General features: G+C 35.3%; 1 protein-coding gene and 1 long non-coding RNA gene across 4 annotated transcripts in view; one reads left to right on the plus strand and one right to left on the minus strand.

Moving 5' to 3' along the window:
* GCNA (germ cell nuclear acidic peptidase) overlaps positions 1-15,194 on the plus strand; it is a 20,498-nt gene continuing 5,304 nt past the window's right edge. The window contains exons 1-6 of one of the 3 annotated variants that reach the window (XM_023507073.2): positions 1-522; positions 6,789-6,840; positions 10,195-10,241; positions 10,665-10,716; positions 10,807-10,871; positions 11,807-11,969. In XM_023507073.2, coding sequence (XP_023362841.1) covers positions 480-522; positions 6,789-6,840; positions 10,195-10,241; positions 10,665-10,716; positions 10,807-10,871; positions 11,807-11,969 — 422 coding nt within the window. In that variant the 5' untranslated portion in view covers positions 1-479. Of the gene's footprint in view, positions 523-6,429; positions 6,841-10,194; positions 10,242-10,664; positions 10,717-10,806; positions 10,872-11,806; positions 11,970-15,194 lie in introns of those variants that run through there. The other 2 variants (XM_031945018.1, XM_031945019.1) reach the window with 2 other exon arrangements.
* LOC116420349 overlaps positions 14,568-15,194 on the minus strand; it is a 5,330-nt gene continuing 4,703 nt past the window's right edge. The window contains exon 2 of the long non-coding RNA XR_004230649.1: positions 14,568-14,922. This is a non-coding gene — a long non-coding RNA (uncharacterized LOC116420349). The remainder of the gene's footprint in view (positions 14,923-15,194) is intronic.

The raw sequence follows: 15,194 nt of genomic DNA on the forward strand, positions 1-15,194 counted from the left end.
AGCAGAAGGCAGGGACCGCCTTGAAAATTCTGCACTTAAGTATTTGTTGGATTAGTTCGAACGGAAGTGGAAAGAACAGCAAGCGCGAGGAGGCGGAAGCTAAGGCGGAAGGCTTGGCCCTTCCTCCCCCGCCCTGGAACCTAGAGGGAGTCCCAGAGCAAAGGGGGAGGGGCCAGAGTTCCAGCCGGAAGGAGACTCGAAGCAGTACCGGAATTGAGGTCAGCCCACAGCGGCGCCGGAAGTGGCGTCGGTCTCGCGCCGGCGCCAAAATTCAAAAGAGCCGCTCGCGAGAAAGACGATCACTAGCTGCGCCGGAAGTGGGCAGGGCGTCGCGCTGCGTTACGCTACGCTGTGCTACGTCGCGCCAAAATTCGAACGCGATGACGCGCCGTAACTGAGGAAACCAGTGTTGTGCCGCGCGTCTCCGAGGCAGCCGGCAGTCGGGTCTCGGGGTCCCGGCCGGCGCACCTCGCCGCGCCATGGCACGGGTTTTCCGGCGAGAGACCGAGGACATCACCCCTGGTGAGTAGGGGAACGGGGGCGGGGACGGAGGTGGGAACGGGGAGAGGGTCAGGCTATCTTTTGGTCTAATTCGAGCGGTCCGTACCTGACCGGGGAGAAAGGAGGGACAAGGTGGGGCCCAGGCGGTGGGTGGGGAAACAAGTTTGTTGGTGGGAGGCAAGGTCCGAGAGATGGGATGGGTCAAGGCCTCGGCCGGCGTCGGCTGGAGTAGCCTTTGGGCCGCGTCCTCTATGGGGTCTCCTTCCCTTCCTGGTTCCCAGGATCCCGGAAGGCCCTGGGGCAGGGTCTCGGTCTGGCACTTGGGTCCTGCCGGGTTTTTTTTTTTTTTTTTTTTTTTTTTTTAAATGCCGCCTTAGTGTTTGTCCCAATGTTACTGACCGGTCCCCAACGGGTAATAAATGTTTGTAAGTGCCTATTTTAGCGTGCTAAGTGTTGGGGATCCAAACGGGGACCAAAAAAACCAGGTTTTGAGAAACGCATGGGCGTTTATTTGGATGGTCCACGAGGACATCAAAGATGGAGGTTATCTCTAGTAAGATTGTAAAGAAAGGAAGCTCCTTGGGGGCCTACGGAAGCTACGTCTGTTTACTGATGGTTCTAGAAAGATTTACTCCTATGTTCTCTAGAGGTTTTTTTTTTGATTTGAATGGGTATTGGATTTTGTCAAATGCTTTTCTCTGCGTCTTTTGAGATAATCATAGTTTGGTTATTGTTTGGTTTGTCGATATGGTTGTTGGTCTAATAGTTTTTCTAATGTTGAACCAGCCCTGCATTCCTGGTTCAAAACAAAACCAAAAAACCCTCTTTGGTCATGGTGTATTATCCTGGTGATAACTTGCTGTAATCTCTTAGCTAATAATTTTTGGATCCGTATTCATTAGGTAAATCGGTCTATAATTTTCTAAGCTTTGGCCCTCGCTGGTTTAGCTGATTATGATTATGATTTATGCTTATTTGCATCATCATCTGAGTCATAAAAGAAATTGAATTGCCTGGACACCTCCTTTCCGTGTTTTTCCAAATAGTTTACGTAGTATTGGAATTCATTAAAGATGTTTGGTAGAATTCACCCTCTGGCCCTGGAGATATTTTCATAGGGGATTGATTGATGAATTAGCTTTAACGAATTCTTTATTATTGATTAATAATTAACTTGTTAAATTCTTTTTATACTTAAATAATAATTTTAGGGAATTTATTTCCTCTTAATTTGGCAATCTATATTTTTATAAGTATTCTTCCATTTTACTTAGATGGTCAGAATTATTGGCATGCATTTGGGCAAAATAGCTCCTAATCATTGCTCTTTTCATTTTTGATACTAGTAATTTGATTTTTTCCCCTTGTAATCAAATTAAGGAAAGGGTTATTTTGTTGTTGTTGTTTTCATCAAACCAACTCGTAGTTTTGCTTGTTATTTCAATATTTTCGTTACTTTCAATTTTACTATTGTCCCGTTTTCCTAATTTGGCGAATTTGGTATTGATTCGGAGTTTTAAATTTCTTGTTTTTCTATTAGATAATGCTTGATTTTGCTGGGTATTTAATTCTTGCCTGTAATCCAATCTCCTCTGCTTTCCAGAATATCTTATTCCAGGCCCTTAAGTACTTTAAAATAGAAGCTGCTAGGTCCTGGGTAATCCTGATTATGGCTCCTTGATCTGATAATTCTGGGATTTAATTTAAAATTCTTTGTTTAGCTATTTTTATTTGTATTAACTAATTTTTGTTTTTGTAATTAGCTAAACAAAACATTGTTTAGCCATTCCCCAATTTGGCCACTTCTCAGTTCTCTGTGTGCCTTAGTAGTGGCACTATCTTAGTATAGATAGATAGATAGATATAGATATATGTAGATAGATATAGATATATAGATAGGTAGATAGATATGTTAATATATTATATATTATAATATGTATTCTTATATATAAGAATTCTTATATTATATTATATATAATTCTATATAAAATTAATTATATAATATAGAATTAATTATATAATAATAATATATAATATACATTATATTATGTATTATCTATAGATATATATGTAGATAGATAGATATAGATATATAGATTATTATATTATTATAGATAGATATAGATAGATAGATTATTATAATATTATAGATAGATATATTATTGATTATATTATTGTTATAAGTATATTATAGATTTATATTATTATATTATATATAGATATATTAATATAATAATATATATTCTTACATATAAGAATTCTTATATCATATAATATATATTATCTTATTTTTATATAATTCTATATAGAATTATATAATAATAATATAAAGTATATTATCTATATATTATATATAGATATATATGTGTAGATAGATAGATATAGATGTAGATAGATAGATTATTATAATATAATATATAGATATATTATTGATTATATTATATATAGATATGTATATAGATATATGATTATTAATATTATAGATATATAGATAGATTATTATAATATTATATATAGATGTATTGTTGATTTATATTATTAATTATATATAGATATGTAGATAGATATATTATATATTATTAATATATCTATTTATAATAACATATATTCTTGTATATAAGAATTCTTATTATTTTTATATAATTCTATATAGAATTAATTATATAATTTATATTATATATTATCTATATATTGTTATATATAGATATATATATGTAGATAGATATATTAATATATAATATATATTATTATAATAGAATATATATTCTATATATATAAAGAATATATATTCTTTACATATATTCTCTATATATAAAGAATATATATTCTTACATATAAGAATTCTTATATATATATAATATATATAGAGATATATTATTGATTATATTATAGATTTGTATTATTAATTATATAATTTTTATATAACATTATTAATATTATATATAGATATATTATTTATTTATATTAATTATATTACTATATATAGATATGTAGATAGATATATTATTAATATAATGTATATTGTAATATATTATATATTATAATAATATATTCTTATATATAAGAATTCTTATATTATATATAATATATAATATATTGTTTTTACATAATTCTATATAGAATTAATAATATATAATATAATTTATATTATATATTATCTATACATTATATAGATAGATATGTAGATAGATAGATTATTATAATATTATTATAGATACAGATAGATAGATAGATAGATATAGATAGATTATTATAGTATTATTATATACAGATATATTATTGATTTATATTATTAACTATTGTTGTATATAGATTATATTATTTTAATATAATTCTATATAGAATTAATTATATAATAATATATGGTATAATGTATATTTAATATATATTATTGTGTATATATTATATGTAGATAGATATATTATTAATATAATATATATTATATTATGATATATTCTTATATATAAGAATTATATTATATATAATATATTATATTATTTTTATATAATTCTATATAGAATTAATTATATAATAATATATAATATAATTTATATTCTATATTATCTATATATAGATATATATGTAGATAGATATATAGATTATTATAATATTATTATAGATATAGATAGATATGGATAGATACATTATTATAATAGAATATATATTCTATATATATAAAGAATATATATTCTGACATAAGAATTCTTATATTATATATAATATATATAATCTTATTTTTATATAATTCTATATAGAATTATATAATAATAATATAATGTATATTATCTATATATTATTATCTATAGATATATGTGTATAGAGATATAGATAGATTATTATAATATTATTATATATAGATATATTATTATATATTATTAATATAAGAATTCTTTTATATATTATATTATTTTTATATAATTCTATATATAATTAATTATATAATAATATGATATAATGTATGTATTATATATTATTATGTAGATATATAGATAGATTATTATAATTTTATATATAGATATGTTATAATTATATTCTAGATTTATATTTTTAGTTATATTATATATAGATATGTAGATAGATATATTATATATTATTAATATATTAAAATAATATATATTCTTATATATAAGAATTCTTATATTGTTTTTCTATAATTCTATATAGAATTAATTATATAATAATATATGATATAATGTATATTTTATATATTATTGTAGATAGATATATATGTAGATAGATATAGATATATATATAATTATATTATAGATATATATTATTGACTATATTATAGTTGTGGTATAATTATATTATAGATTTATATTATTAATTATATTATTATATATAGATATGTAGATAGATATATTATTATATATAATAATAAAAATGTTATAATATATATTCTTATATCTAAGAATTCTTATATTATTATGTAATTCTATGTAGAATTAATTATATAATAATACATAATAATATATTAGATATAGATAAATAGATTATTATAATATTATATATAGATTATTATAATATGTGTATATATATGTTATAATATTATAATTGTAGTGCCCATTTAAAGCAGGCTAAATTCCAAAAGGATTTAGCTAAGAACCAGGAGCGAGAAGTGAAATTTATAGGAAAAAGATCAGGTGCTTCATGTCACTTTTATGGCTTAGAGGTGAAGTAGAGGAATGGTCTGGTATTGAATTCTGTGGGTTAGAGGTGGAATTGCATTGCATTGTTGAATTCTATGGCTTAGATTGTCATCTGATAGCTAGAATGGTGGGTTACTGACTTAATGATCCATCAGACAATCATATCCAAATTCAAAAGAGTATTAGTTAAAATTTACCCAAGAGATTTTTATCTCAGCCAATTCTACTAATAGCTTAAGGCTAGATACAGTAATATTTTTTGTTTGCTGTAATGGATTTTTTTCTTTTTTGAATAATAGCTCTTTATTTTCAAAATAGACGCAGAGATGGTTTTGCAAAACCTTGTGTTGCAAATTTTTCTTCCTCCTTTTCCCCCACACCCTCAAGTACCCCCAAATACTTGAAGGTTGATTCCACACACACAGTAATCACAAAATTTAGGTTGAACGTGATGACAATAACTCCATTAACAATCTTAGAATTTTCATAATACCCAAATTGCCTTAGCTGTAGTTTCCTCTTAATTCTCTAGCAAAGATAGAACCTGATTTCCTAAATTACATTTACAAAACATTATAAAATGGTTTGCAAGGCTGATGAAATAAATTTCCCACCTTCATTTAGTAGTTCAGTTTATTGTGCCCCTAAGCTGTTGTAGCTCCTCAGGTAGGGTTCTAGCTTCCCCTCCTTATCCCTGAAATAAGTTTCCCTTTTGTTTTAGGGAGAAAACCAAGAGAATTTTGGACCCCGAGCTAGATGTGCAAATCCATGCAAATTAGGAGGTCAATTAGTTATGCAGATTAGATGGTCAATCAATTGTGCAAATGAAGCAAGCAATTGATTATGCAAATCAAGTTATTAATTATGTGATTGATTAATTGTGTTAATTATGCCGATTGCGCGACAGCCCAATTAGTTTAACCACCTGTGTAGATTGATTGGGGGCTTGACTAATTTACTTATGATTAACCAAAACTAACCATCTAACTTAACCAAGCGATCAAACTAATTGTTTTAATTAATCAGGCGATTAGCTAACTAATTTAATTACAATTTTGAAATTAAGTGTTATTAATGTAAAAATTAAGTTAATTAATGTTTAAATTTCAAAAGTTTTAAAAATTGATGTTTAGTTTATGAGATTCTCTAATCTTTCAGTAAAACTGAATCACCATTTGCTTGTTTTCCAATTCACACACACCATTTCTCTTTTGTGATCCAGGAAAGGGTTGAGTGACACTTTTTACTAACGGGGTCCCCAGAAATCTGACATCCTATAACCAAAAGCAGGCTGTTTGCTGCCAGAGTTTTTAAAGTAGCAGCAAACTACTTTTCTATTTCCCTAAAGTTGTCAACATCTTAAATCTTGTTAACACTGTCAGTGCTAATTGATTACAACTTACATGGCCCTTTAGTGGGATTCCTGGTCACTTGAGGGGGGTGGGGGTAGGAATCTGGCCCAGAAGTTCCTTTTTATATTAATGACTGGCAGTTTGTCTATGAGTAGGGATCATGAAAATAAGGGATTGGGATATGATCAAGAGGTCCCCAATGAAGAGATGTCCTAAGGCCCTTGCTTGCTCCCTATGCCTTTCCATCCCCATCTAAAACAAGATGTGTCCTATGTTTTTCCTACAGAATCTAATTTTCCAAGGAGAAAGCAAGAAGAGAAGAAAAACAGGGTCACACCGTAAGTGTAGATAAGGAATGCATATTGTTGACTTTGAAAGGGAATTTCAACACTTCACCTGAATGGTCGATGGGACAAATATTTTATGGCTGCATGTGGTTAGTTAGGCAATTCTCTCAACCACCTGCTAACATTGTTTTCAAGTTTATTATCTCCTAATTTGCTTAATTGCTATTTTGTCAACATGCTCGTATATTGAGATTTTAGGCAGCTAAATCTTAATCACTAGCCTAAGCAGTCCAAAGACCAAAAGGAGGCCCATTTTCCTCCTCTGGCTGCCAGCCTCTGCAGCTTACCAGTGTCTCCTGAAAGTGAGTTCCACAACTGAACTCAGTATTCCAGATGTCTTAATAGGGACAGAACTATGGGCCTGCTGTCTCCCTCATTAAGCAGCCTCTCACATTAAGCTTTTCCATTTCATACTCTGAATCAATACTGACCTTTCAGTCTCTGAAAGGTCCATATCTTTTTTGGGCAGATTTGCTTCCTAACCATTCATTCCCTCCTCTGACATTTGTAGATATTTTTGAATGTAACACTTTATATTCATTCTAAGTTATTGATAAAATATGGCAGATGATTGGGACATTCTGCAGGAACTTTCCAAGTTATTGTCAGTCCATTAAGGACTGTACTTTGGGGACCTTTATCTCATCAGTTTAAAACTCCCCCTAATCTAAACCTCATTGAAGAGGATTGAGACTTTGGAACAGATGTTGTTAATTATCTGCATACACAGAACATGAACTATTTAACTGTAAATTAATACCAGGATCCAATTCCATTGAAAAAGATTTACTCCTGAAGGGACAATTAGTAGACCCCAGGCAGGCTTCTTATTTCTAGGAAAGCTCTTGATGATGATGCTAGCTGGCTTTCCTTGAGCTTGTTAAGAGTTACCAGGTGCTTGACAATGACTTATTTTGAGACCCAAAACTCTTGTGTAAGTAAGCAGGACCCCTGGGGGTATCTAGCTTTGCTCACGGGAGAACCTGGGGTTCAGAACATTTTAGTAACTGACTCTCTGCCCTGTCCCCCCAGATAAGCAATCAGACAGTATATACATATACATATATACATATTATTTATATATATATGTATATATACACACACACAAACACACATATATGTATATATATATACATACATACCATTACATAAAACATTTCCATATAGCCATTTTGTACAAGACTCAAAAGTGGAAAAAATAGCATGCTTCAGTCTGTATTCAGTACCAGATTGTTTTGATAATTACTGCTTTATAATACAATTTGAGATCTGGTATGTTTTCCTCCCCTCCCTCCATTGGTTTCCTTTGATATCCTTGAGCTTTTGTTCTTCCAGATGAATTGTTTTTTTTCCCTAGTTCTATAAAATGATTTTTTGATTGATTGGTATGGCCCTAAATAAATAGATTAAATTTGGGTAGAATATAGACTAAGCTTACCCCTGAGCAATTAATACATTTTCCAGTTGTTTAGAGCTGATATAATTTGTGTGAAAAGTATTTTATAATTGTGTTCATATAGTTCCTAGGTTCGTCTTCGCAGGATTTTTTCTTAGCAAGTTCATCGATGGTTTGTTCGATTTCTATTTCTAAAGTGGGGTTACCTAAGTATTTTGTTTTTTCTTCTGTTAATCTGGGTAATTTATATTTTTGTAGATATTCATATATTTTATTGAGATTGTCAAATTTACTGGCATATATTTGGGCAAAATAGCTCTTAAAAATTATCTTAATTTCCTCTTAATTGATGGTGAATTCATTCCCTTATATTTTTGATTCTAGTAATTTGTTTTTCTTCTTTTTAGTCAAATTAACCAATAGTTTTGTTTTTGTTTTGTTTTTTTCATAAAACCAGTTTCCAATTTTATTTATTATTTCAATGCTTTTCTTTCAGTGTTATTAATTTCTCCTTTAATTTTCAGGATTTCTCATCTGGTGTTTAATTGGGGATTTTTAATTTGTTCTTTTCCTAATTTGCACTGCCCAATTCATTGGTCTGCTTTTTCTCTATCTTATTGATATAAGCAATTAGAGATATAAAATTTCCCCTAAGTACCACTCTAACTGTATGCCATCAATTTTGGTATGTTGTCTTATTGGAGTTGTCATTTTCTTTAATGAAATTGTTTCTATGATTTGTTCTTTGAACCACTTGTTTTTTAGGATTTAAATTTTAAAAAATGAATGTTAAAAATTGTCTTTACATATAATTGGGGGGGGGGGATAGCATTAAAAAAAAAAATGTGAGCTCCTTGAAGGCAGGGATAGTATTTTTACCTTTGCATATATTATCATATAGTAAATGCCTGTTGATTCTGGCTAACTGGCAGTCTACAAAATGCATTTGGAGGGGGAGATTTTTGGGGCCAAGTGGCTGACTTCTTAAGTGTTCGGGGTACTGTAAACAGCTCTTGTAGTGGGAAGAGGTGTTCTGGTACCTACCTCCCACCCCCAAATATCTGTATTTAATCAAAGAAACATGGAAACAATGATTAACCAGTTATGGGGCCAGTTTTCAGATAAGATATCTGGGTTGTCTGAGGTACACAACTCTGAGAACATTAACTATATCAGTCTTCAGATCTGACTGAGTTTCTGGTCAGTGTGACCTAGATCTTTAGTTAAGATTCTCTTACCAATTGGTAGAGATGGTCCAGGTTCCCAGTCTTGTTAGGGCTAGGTTCAGATACTATAATAAAATCTCACGATTTCCACAGGTGAATGAATAGTTTTCTCACAAGATAGAAACTGAACTAGACTCATAATTGAATAGAAAGGAAATTGAGCTGCATTCCCACAGTTACCTACTTGCTGTTGTAGTTCCCTTGATTCCCTCACCCAGCCTTAGTTTACTCATCTAAAGCAGAAGATTTCTAAGTTTTTTTCCAGGTTCTTGTCCCAATGTGTGTGATACCATGACAGTCTGCTACTTCATGGTGAGCAAGATTTTTCTGTCTGTCACAAACTACCCTCTGAAGAAGCTTGGAGAGGAAAGGTTGCCCCTGCACTCTTGGTGTATATTCTTTTGGTTTTCACAAGTATGTAAATGATGCCCTCCAGACTCCCTGCTTGTGCTCTCTTTGTCCATATTCAGATTTCAATTTCTAATTTAGTTATATTCCTGGATCATAAAACCAACTTTAATGGACTGAGGAAGCTTGATTGGGCTTCTCATTTCTTTAGCCTCCCCTATTATAGTGTTAATCATAATGTTTAAGGCCCAAGAAATCTTTATTTCCAGACACAGTACAAGTGGTGCTTAGAATTCATTTGAATGCATATCTGATGCTGGTGGCCCTGGAAGTTAGAGAAATACTCTTTTTAATATCTCCCTTTTATCTTTGTAGTCCGCTCATAGTTTTGGATTCTAGCAGCGACGAAGAATTTGAGAAGGGTAAGTGGAGCCTATTCCAAACTCTTAATTTACATTTTCATTGACATTTCGGAGGATATGGTTGTAGATCAGGTTGAGCTGCCATGTGGAAAGATTCAGCATGAACTAACTTCAGGTTAGTTACCCCAGTTCAGTCAGTGAAGTGTTAGAAACCTTATTACTCTTATGCGTTAGGACTGAGGCATTCTAAAGTGTGTGGCTTTCCCTGGTGTAGCTGTACTTTTAGCTCCTGGGTTCCTTCCCTTACTTTCCTTCTGCTTTTCCTGAGGAAAGTACTTAATAGATAGCTTTACACAGGCTGGGCCATGTGGCTTCTCCAGTGCCAGGGTTCTTTGGCTATTATATAGCCCCATTTTGCTAAGCTGTCACCTTTTAAATGTAACCTGCTTTCTAATGCTTAATGTTTCCTTCTTTACGATTAAGTGTTGTCCCAAGTGGTTCCAAAAATCTCTTCTGGGGAGAAAAGAAATGATCAGTGAGTATGAGAATTATGGAGACGACTTTTTAAAATGGACAACATGCCCTCCTTTCTTTGCCTTAACCAGTTCTCTGTCCTGTCTTGCAGAAATGATGCAGGTACTAGCTCTGTAGAGTCTACTGGAAAAAAAGAGTCTGGGGAGAATCCTAAAGGCAAGTGTTCCCTACACCATTCTTTGACATACTCAGCTTAGAACAGGGGCAGAAAGGGCTGAGGTCCTTAATCAGACAGTTAGAGCTTCCCACCAGTGCCACCTTGTGGGAAAGTACTAGGGCTTCTCTATTATCCTCTGCCCCCGTGGCTACACAGCATATATATCTGTGTAGCTGTTGTGCTCTGCCCCAAACAAATCTTCCCAGGTCTCTGAAACTCTCCTTTGCCATGTCTTCTGATGCAATTTTCATTCATTACATTCACGTACCATAATTTCTTAAGTCGTTCTTAATTTGATAGGTGTTTCCTCAGTTTCCAGTTTTTTTGCTATAACAAAAAGCTACTCTAGATATTTTTGAATTTATGGATCCCTTTCTCCTTTCTTTGATGTTGGTCATCTTTTCTGACCTGATGGGTGTGATATGAAACCTGAGAGTTGCTTTAATTTGTCTTTTTCTGATTATTTGTGATTTGAGGTACTTTTTGCCATACGGTTCATGTTTGTTGATAGTTTGGACTTCTTAGATAATGTCCTTTAAGCATCTATTAGATAATAGCTTTTGTTCATAGAAATTTGAATCCATTTCTTCCTTGGTAAATGAGGACCTTTCCAGCTCAAAATCTAAGGTCTCGTGTGTGATCTCCCACTCACTTTCTCTCCCTGAGCCTCACTTCCCCATCTCAAAGATGGGGGAAGAAGGGACTGGTAGAATAAATAGCTTCTGAGATCCCTTCAAGTCCTAAACCTAATCGAGATGCTTTTGAATACAGATCTTGGCACCTTCTAGATTGGCATATGGGTGCTTCCAATTTGAACTTCTAGGCTTTCCTTGGTGCTGGTGGCCTGTTGTTTGGATGCAAGTTAGCGTACTCTTCTCTATTCAGATATCCTTTACACTCAGCATTTTCAAGTCCATTTTGTTTGTGCTTTTAGGGAAAAAACCCCGCAAGAGTCCTTCTGAGGATATGCTCATTTGTGTCGATGATGATGATGATGATTTTGCCGACCCAAAGCCTGGATCTTCAGGCGTCTCAGGGCCGCGGCCTGCCCTACCAACTATTCGGCTCACGCCAATTGATCTGCAGAGCCGAAGAAGGTATGTGACTGATCGTGATCCAAGTCCTCGGTATGTACTTGGCCCAGCGTTTGTTGGGTGTTGTGGGAAATGTGAAGCACAGCAATCTAAGGCACAGTCTCTGCTTAGATCTTATGGTCTAGTGGAGGAAAGAAAATGGAACTACACAGGAGCCAAATGACAATGCAAAGATATGTATAATTCAATCCAAAATGAGAGGTATTGGTAGATACCAGATCAGGGGATTAGGGAAGGAGACCTCAGTGTGGATTAGGCCCTTCCTTTGTCAGTCTGTAGGCTTAATGCCATCCACAAGATTGTTCCTGTTGAAATTGTGATACTCACTGTGGGGGCCTGTTGGTGCCTCTGATGTGGGTGGATAGAGTGCTTGAGGGGAAAGGATTCAGGGCTTCAAGGCCCACTTTGCATATACCTGTAGGTTCATGTTTGCAGACATGTTTCAAATTGTTTTCCAAATTTGAGTTTGGGGCAAAAAATACTCCTTTGGCAGGTATCATAGAAGGAATTGAAGACCCCATTTGCCTTTTTACCATATTTGGTACTTCCCTCATCTCAGGTAGTTTCTGTTAAAATCGCAGGCTTTTACTGCCCCGATTCCCTCATACTATAATTGGGATTGTTCATCCTTTTCTGGGATCTTTTCAGTTTGTCCCCGCCAAGATTTGTTCTATTTAACTTAACTCGACCAGTGTTAATATTGAATAATTAAAGACCTTCTCTGGGCCAAGTTTCATGCTATTTACAGAAATCTGCTATATGGTTCCTACCCTAAAGGATCTCAGAGCCCAGTAGGAGTCAGTATGTGAGTGAGTGACCAAATAACACGGGCCTTAGAGACACAGTACTAGCCCAGCTTTCAGCTCTCTGCCCAAGAGTAGCAGACATGGTAGTGAAGAAGAAACTAGAAAATCACAGTGGCCTGAAGTCAAGGAAGGACTGGGGGAGCTTTTAAACTTGCTTCCTGAAGGGTGGTGAAAATTTGGAGAAAGGAAGGGAGGGAGACTAAAGGTGAAACCCTGGCCCCTCAGGAGGCCGTAAAGAATGGGGTCAAGTTCATGGACCTAGATGCTCATATTTCTTTTCTATCGTGACCTTCTTTAAGATGGCAACTCTTTATCTTTCTGTCTGAGAGCCAGTGAAAACTGAAAGTTACTGCTTGCGATTCTTCACTCTGTCCTTTCGTCAGCTCTCTAAGCTTTTAGTCAACAGGAGGTCTTAAAAATGCTCTGTAAGTGATGTGGGGCTGAGATGGGAGGGTGCCATCACTGTGTGCCTAACACTGTGAGTTGTCTTGCATGGGAGTTAATAGGGATACACGTTCCACTGGCCCCGAAGACCACTTCTGCTCATAGGCGGGGTTTTGCTGTCTGGGACCCCTAGGGCTGTGTCAGCCTTCAGTCCCTCCTAGCAACCCGCCTCAGCTCTGGATCCAGATCACCCACCAATGTCCAGATGAAAATTTAGAAAAGGTGACTAAATCCAGTGGCTTCTTTTCAGTCTTCCTTGACCTCCGGGGAGGACGCCCCTCCCGGGAACCGAAATTGTCTTCAGAGACAGTGGAAACGTGTATCCCCATTAACTCTCTTCTCGGACACCAATTACCCTCTCCTCCTGGATGTTCCCTTTCAACATTATGTTCTCCTGATTCTCCTCAGTATCATTTCCTGAATCTTCTTCCAGGTCATGAACACTGACCAAAAGTGTCTTGGACCCACTTCCTCTATAGCAAGAGCTAACATTACCTCCTGCCACTCCCCCAGGGCCTAGATTAAACATGTAATTGGGAAATTAAATATAGAATGAAACATAGCTAATATTACATTTGAAAACCAAGTCACCAAGCAGGCCCACAGGGATCCTTTTGTACAGATAAGTGGCCCCCATTTTTCGATAGGAATTTGACCCCACTACTCTATGCCATTGCCCTTGGTTACCTCATCGGCTCCCATTGACTCGGTTCTCATCTCATCGCAGGTGGCTCCCTCTTCCTAAGCTTTGTCTTGGATCAATCTTGCCTTTTGATCATCTTGACTTGGTTGTCTTTTAGGAATCTTAAACTGAGCACGTCCAAAACAGAACTTATCTTTATCATCCCCAGAGTCTTCCCTCTTCCAGTCGAGGGCATCACCATTCTCCCAGTCACCCAGGCTGTCGTCTAGGCAAATTGATGCTACTCTGCCAGTGTCTCCCATTCGCGTCTCCTATCTGCTCACGTAGCTGCCATCTCGGTACCACTCCTCGTCACCTCATGCTGCTCTCCCTGCCTCAAGAGTCTCTCCAGTCCATCTTCCACTTAGCTGCTATATTGCTTTTCCTAACGTGCAGGTCTGGTCAGATCACCCCCTATTTCACTCCAGTGACTTCAGGATAGATAGGAAATTTTCTTTGGTGTTTAAAGCTCTCTTTATAGCTTGACTCCTTTCTATCTCTTTGAGTCTTTCTCAGTATTTGCATAATGTCTCCCTCAGTAGAATTTGAGCTTCTCGGGGGCAGGGGCCTTTCTTTGCTTCCCAATGCTGAATGCAGTGCCGGGCATCTCATAAGCTCTCACGATTTTTGAATGCGCGCGCTGACCGAGAACGGAAAAGACACGCAATGAAAATAGCTCGAGTGCTTTTTTGGCGCACTTACCTTAAAAATGGAGCAGAGGCACAGAAGGGAAGTTTTCAGGGAAGTAGGCCCGCTCTCCCCGTCATGTTCTGCCTGGCCCCCTCCCTTGCTTCCTTCTCCTTTGGAGTTCTGGCTGCACTATCAGAAGGGGCCTGTTTGAATCCAAGGACTTGAACCCATTGGCGGCTTCCTAGGAACATAAGCTGGAGAGCACAACCCAAGTCTTCTCTAGGAATGTGCCAATAGACCAGAGTACGGTCATAGATTCAGAAATGGACCCGACGAGGACTCTGAGACCCTTGGGAGGATCGTTGGCAGGGCAAGAAGGATCCCCGTGGGCTGCCTGTTGACGTAAAAAACAAAAAAAAAACAAAGAAAACACCGATTCAAACTTTCTATGTCGTGTTGCATTTTTATTTTGTTCAGTATTTCCCAATTGTGTTTTAATCTGGTTTGACCACCCACCTCTGCAGTAGAGAAAGATGATTGGATTTGGGTCAACAAGTAAGTGTCTACTATGTGCCAGTCACTGTATTAAGTACTGGGGTTTACAGATAGAAGTGAAGTCAGTTTCTCTCTTCAAGGAGTAGTTTGTATTTTGTTTTTTTGATTCTC

This window comes from Sarcophilus harrisii, chromosome X (genome assembly GCF_902635505.1).
Source record: "Sarcophilus harrisii chromosome X, mSarHar1.11, whole genome shotgun sequence".
NCBI lineage: Eukaryota > Metazoa > Chordata > Mammalia > Dasyuromorphia > Dasyuridae > Sarcophilus > Sarcophilus harrisii.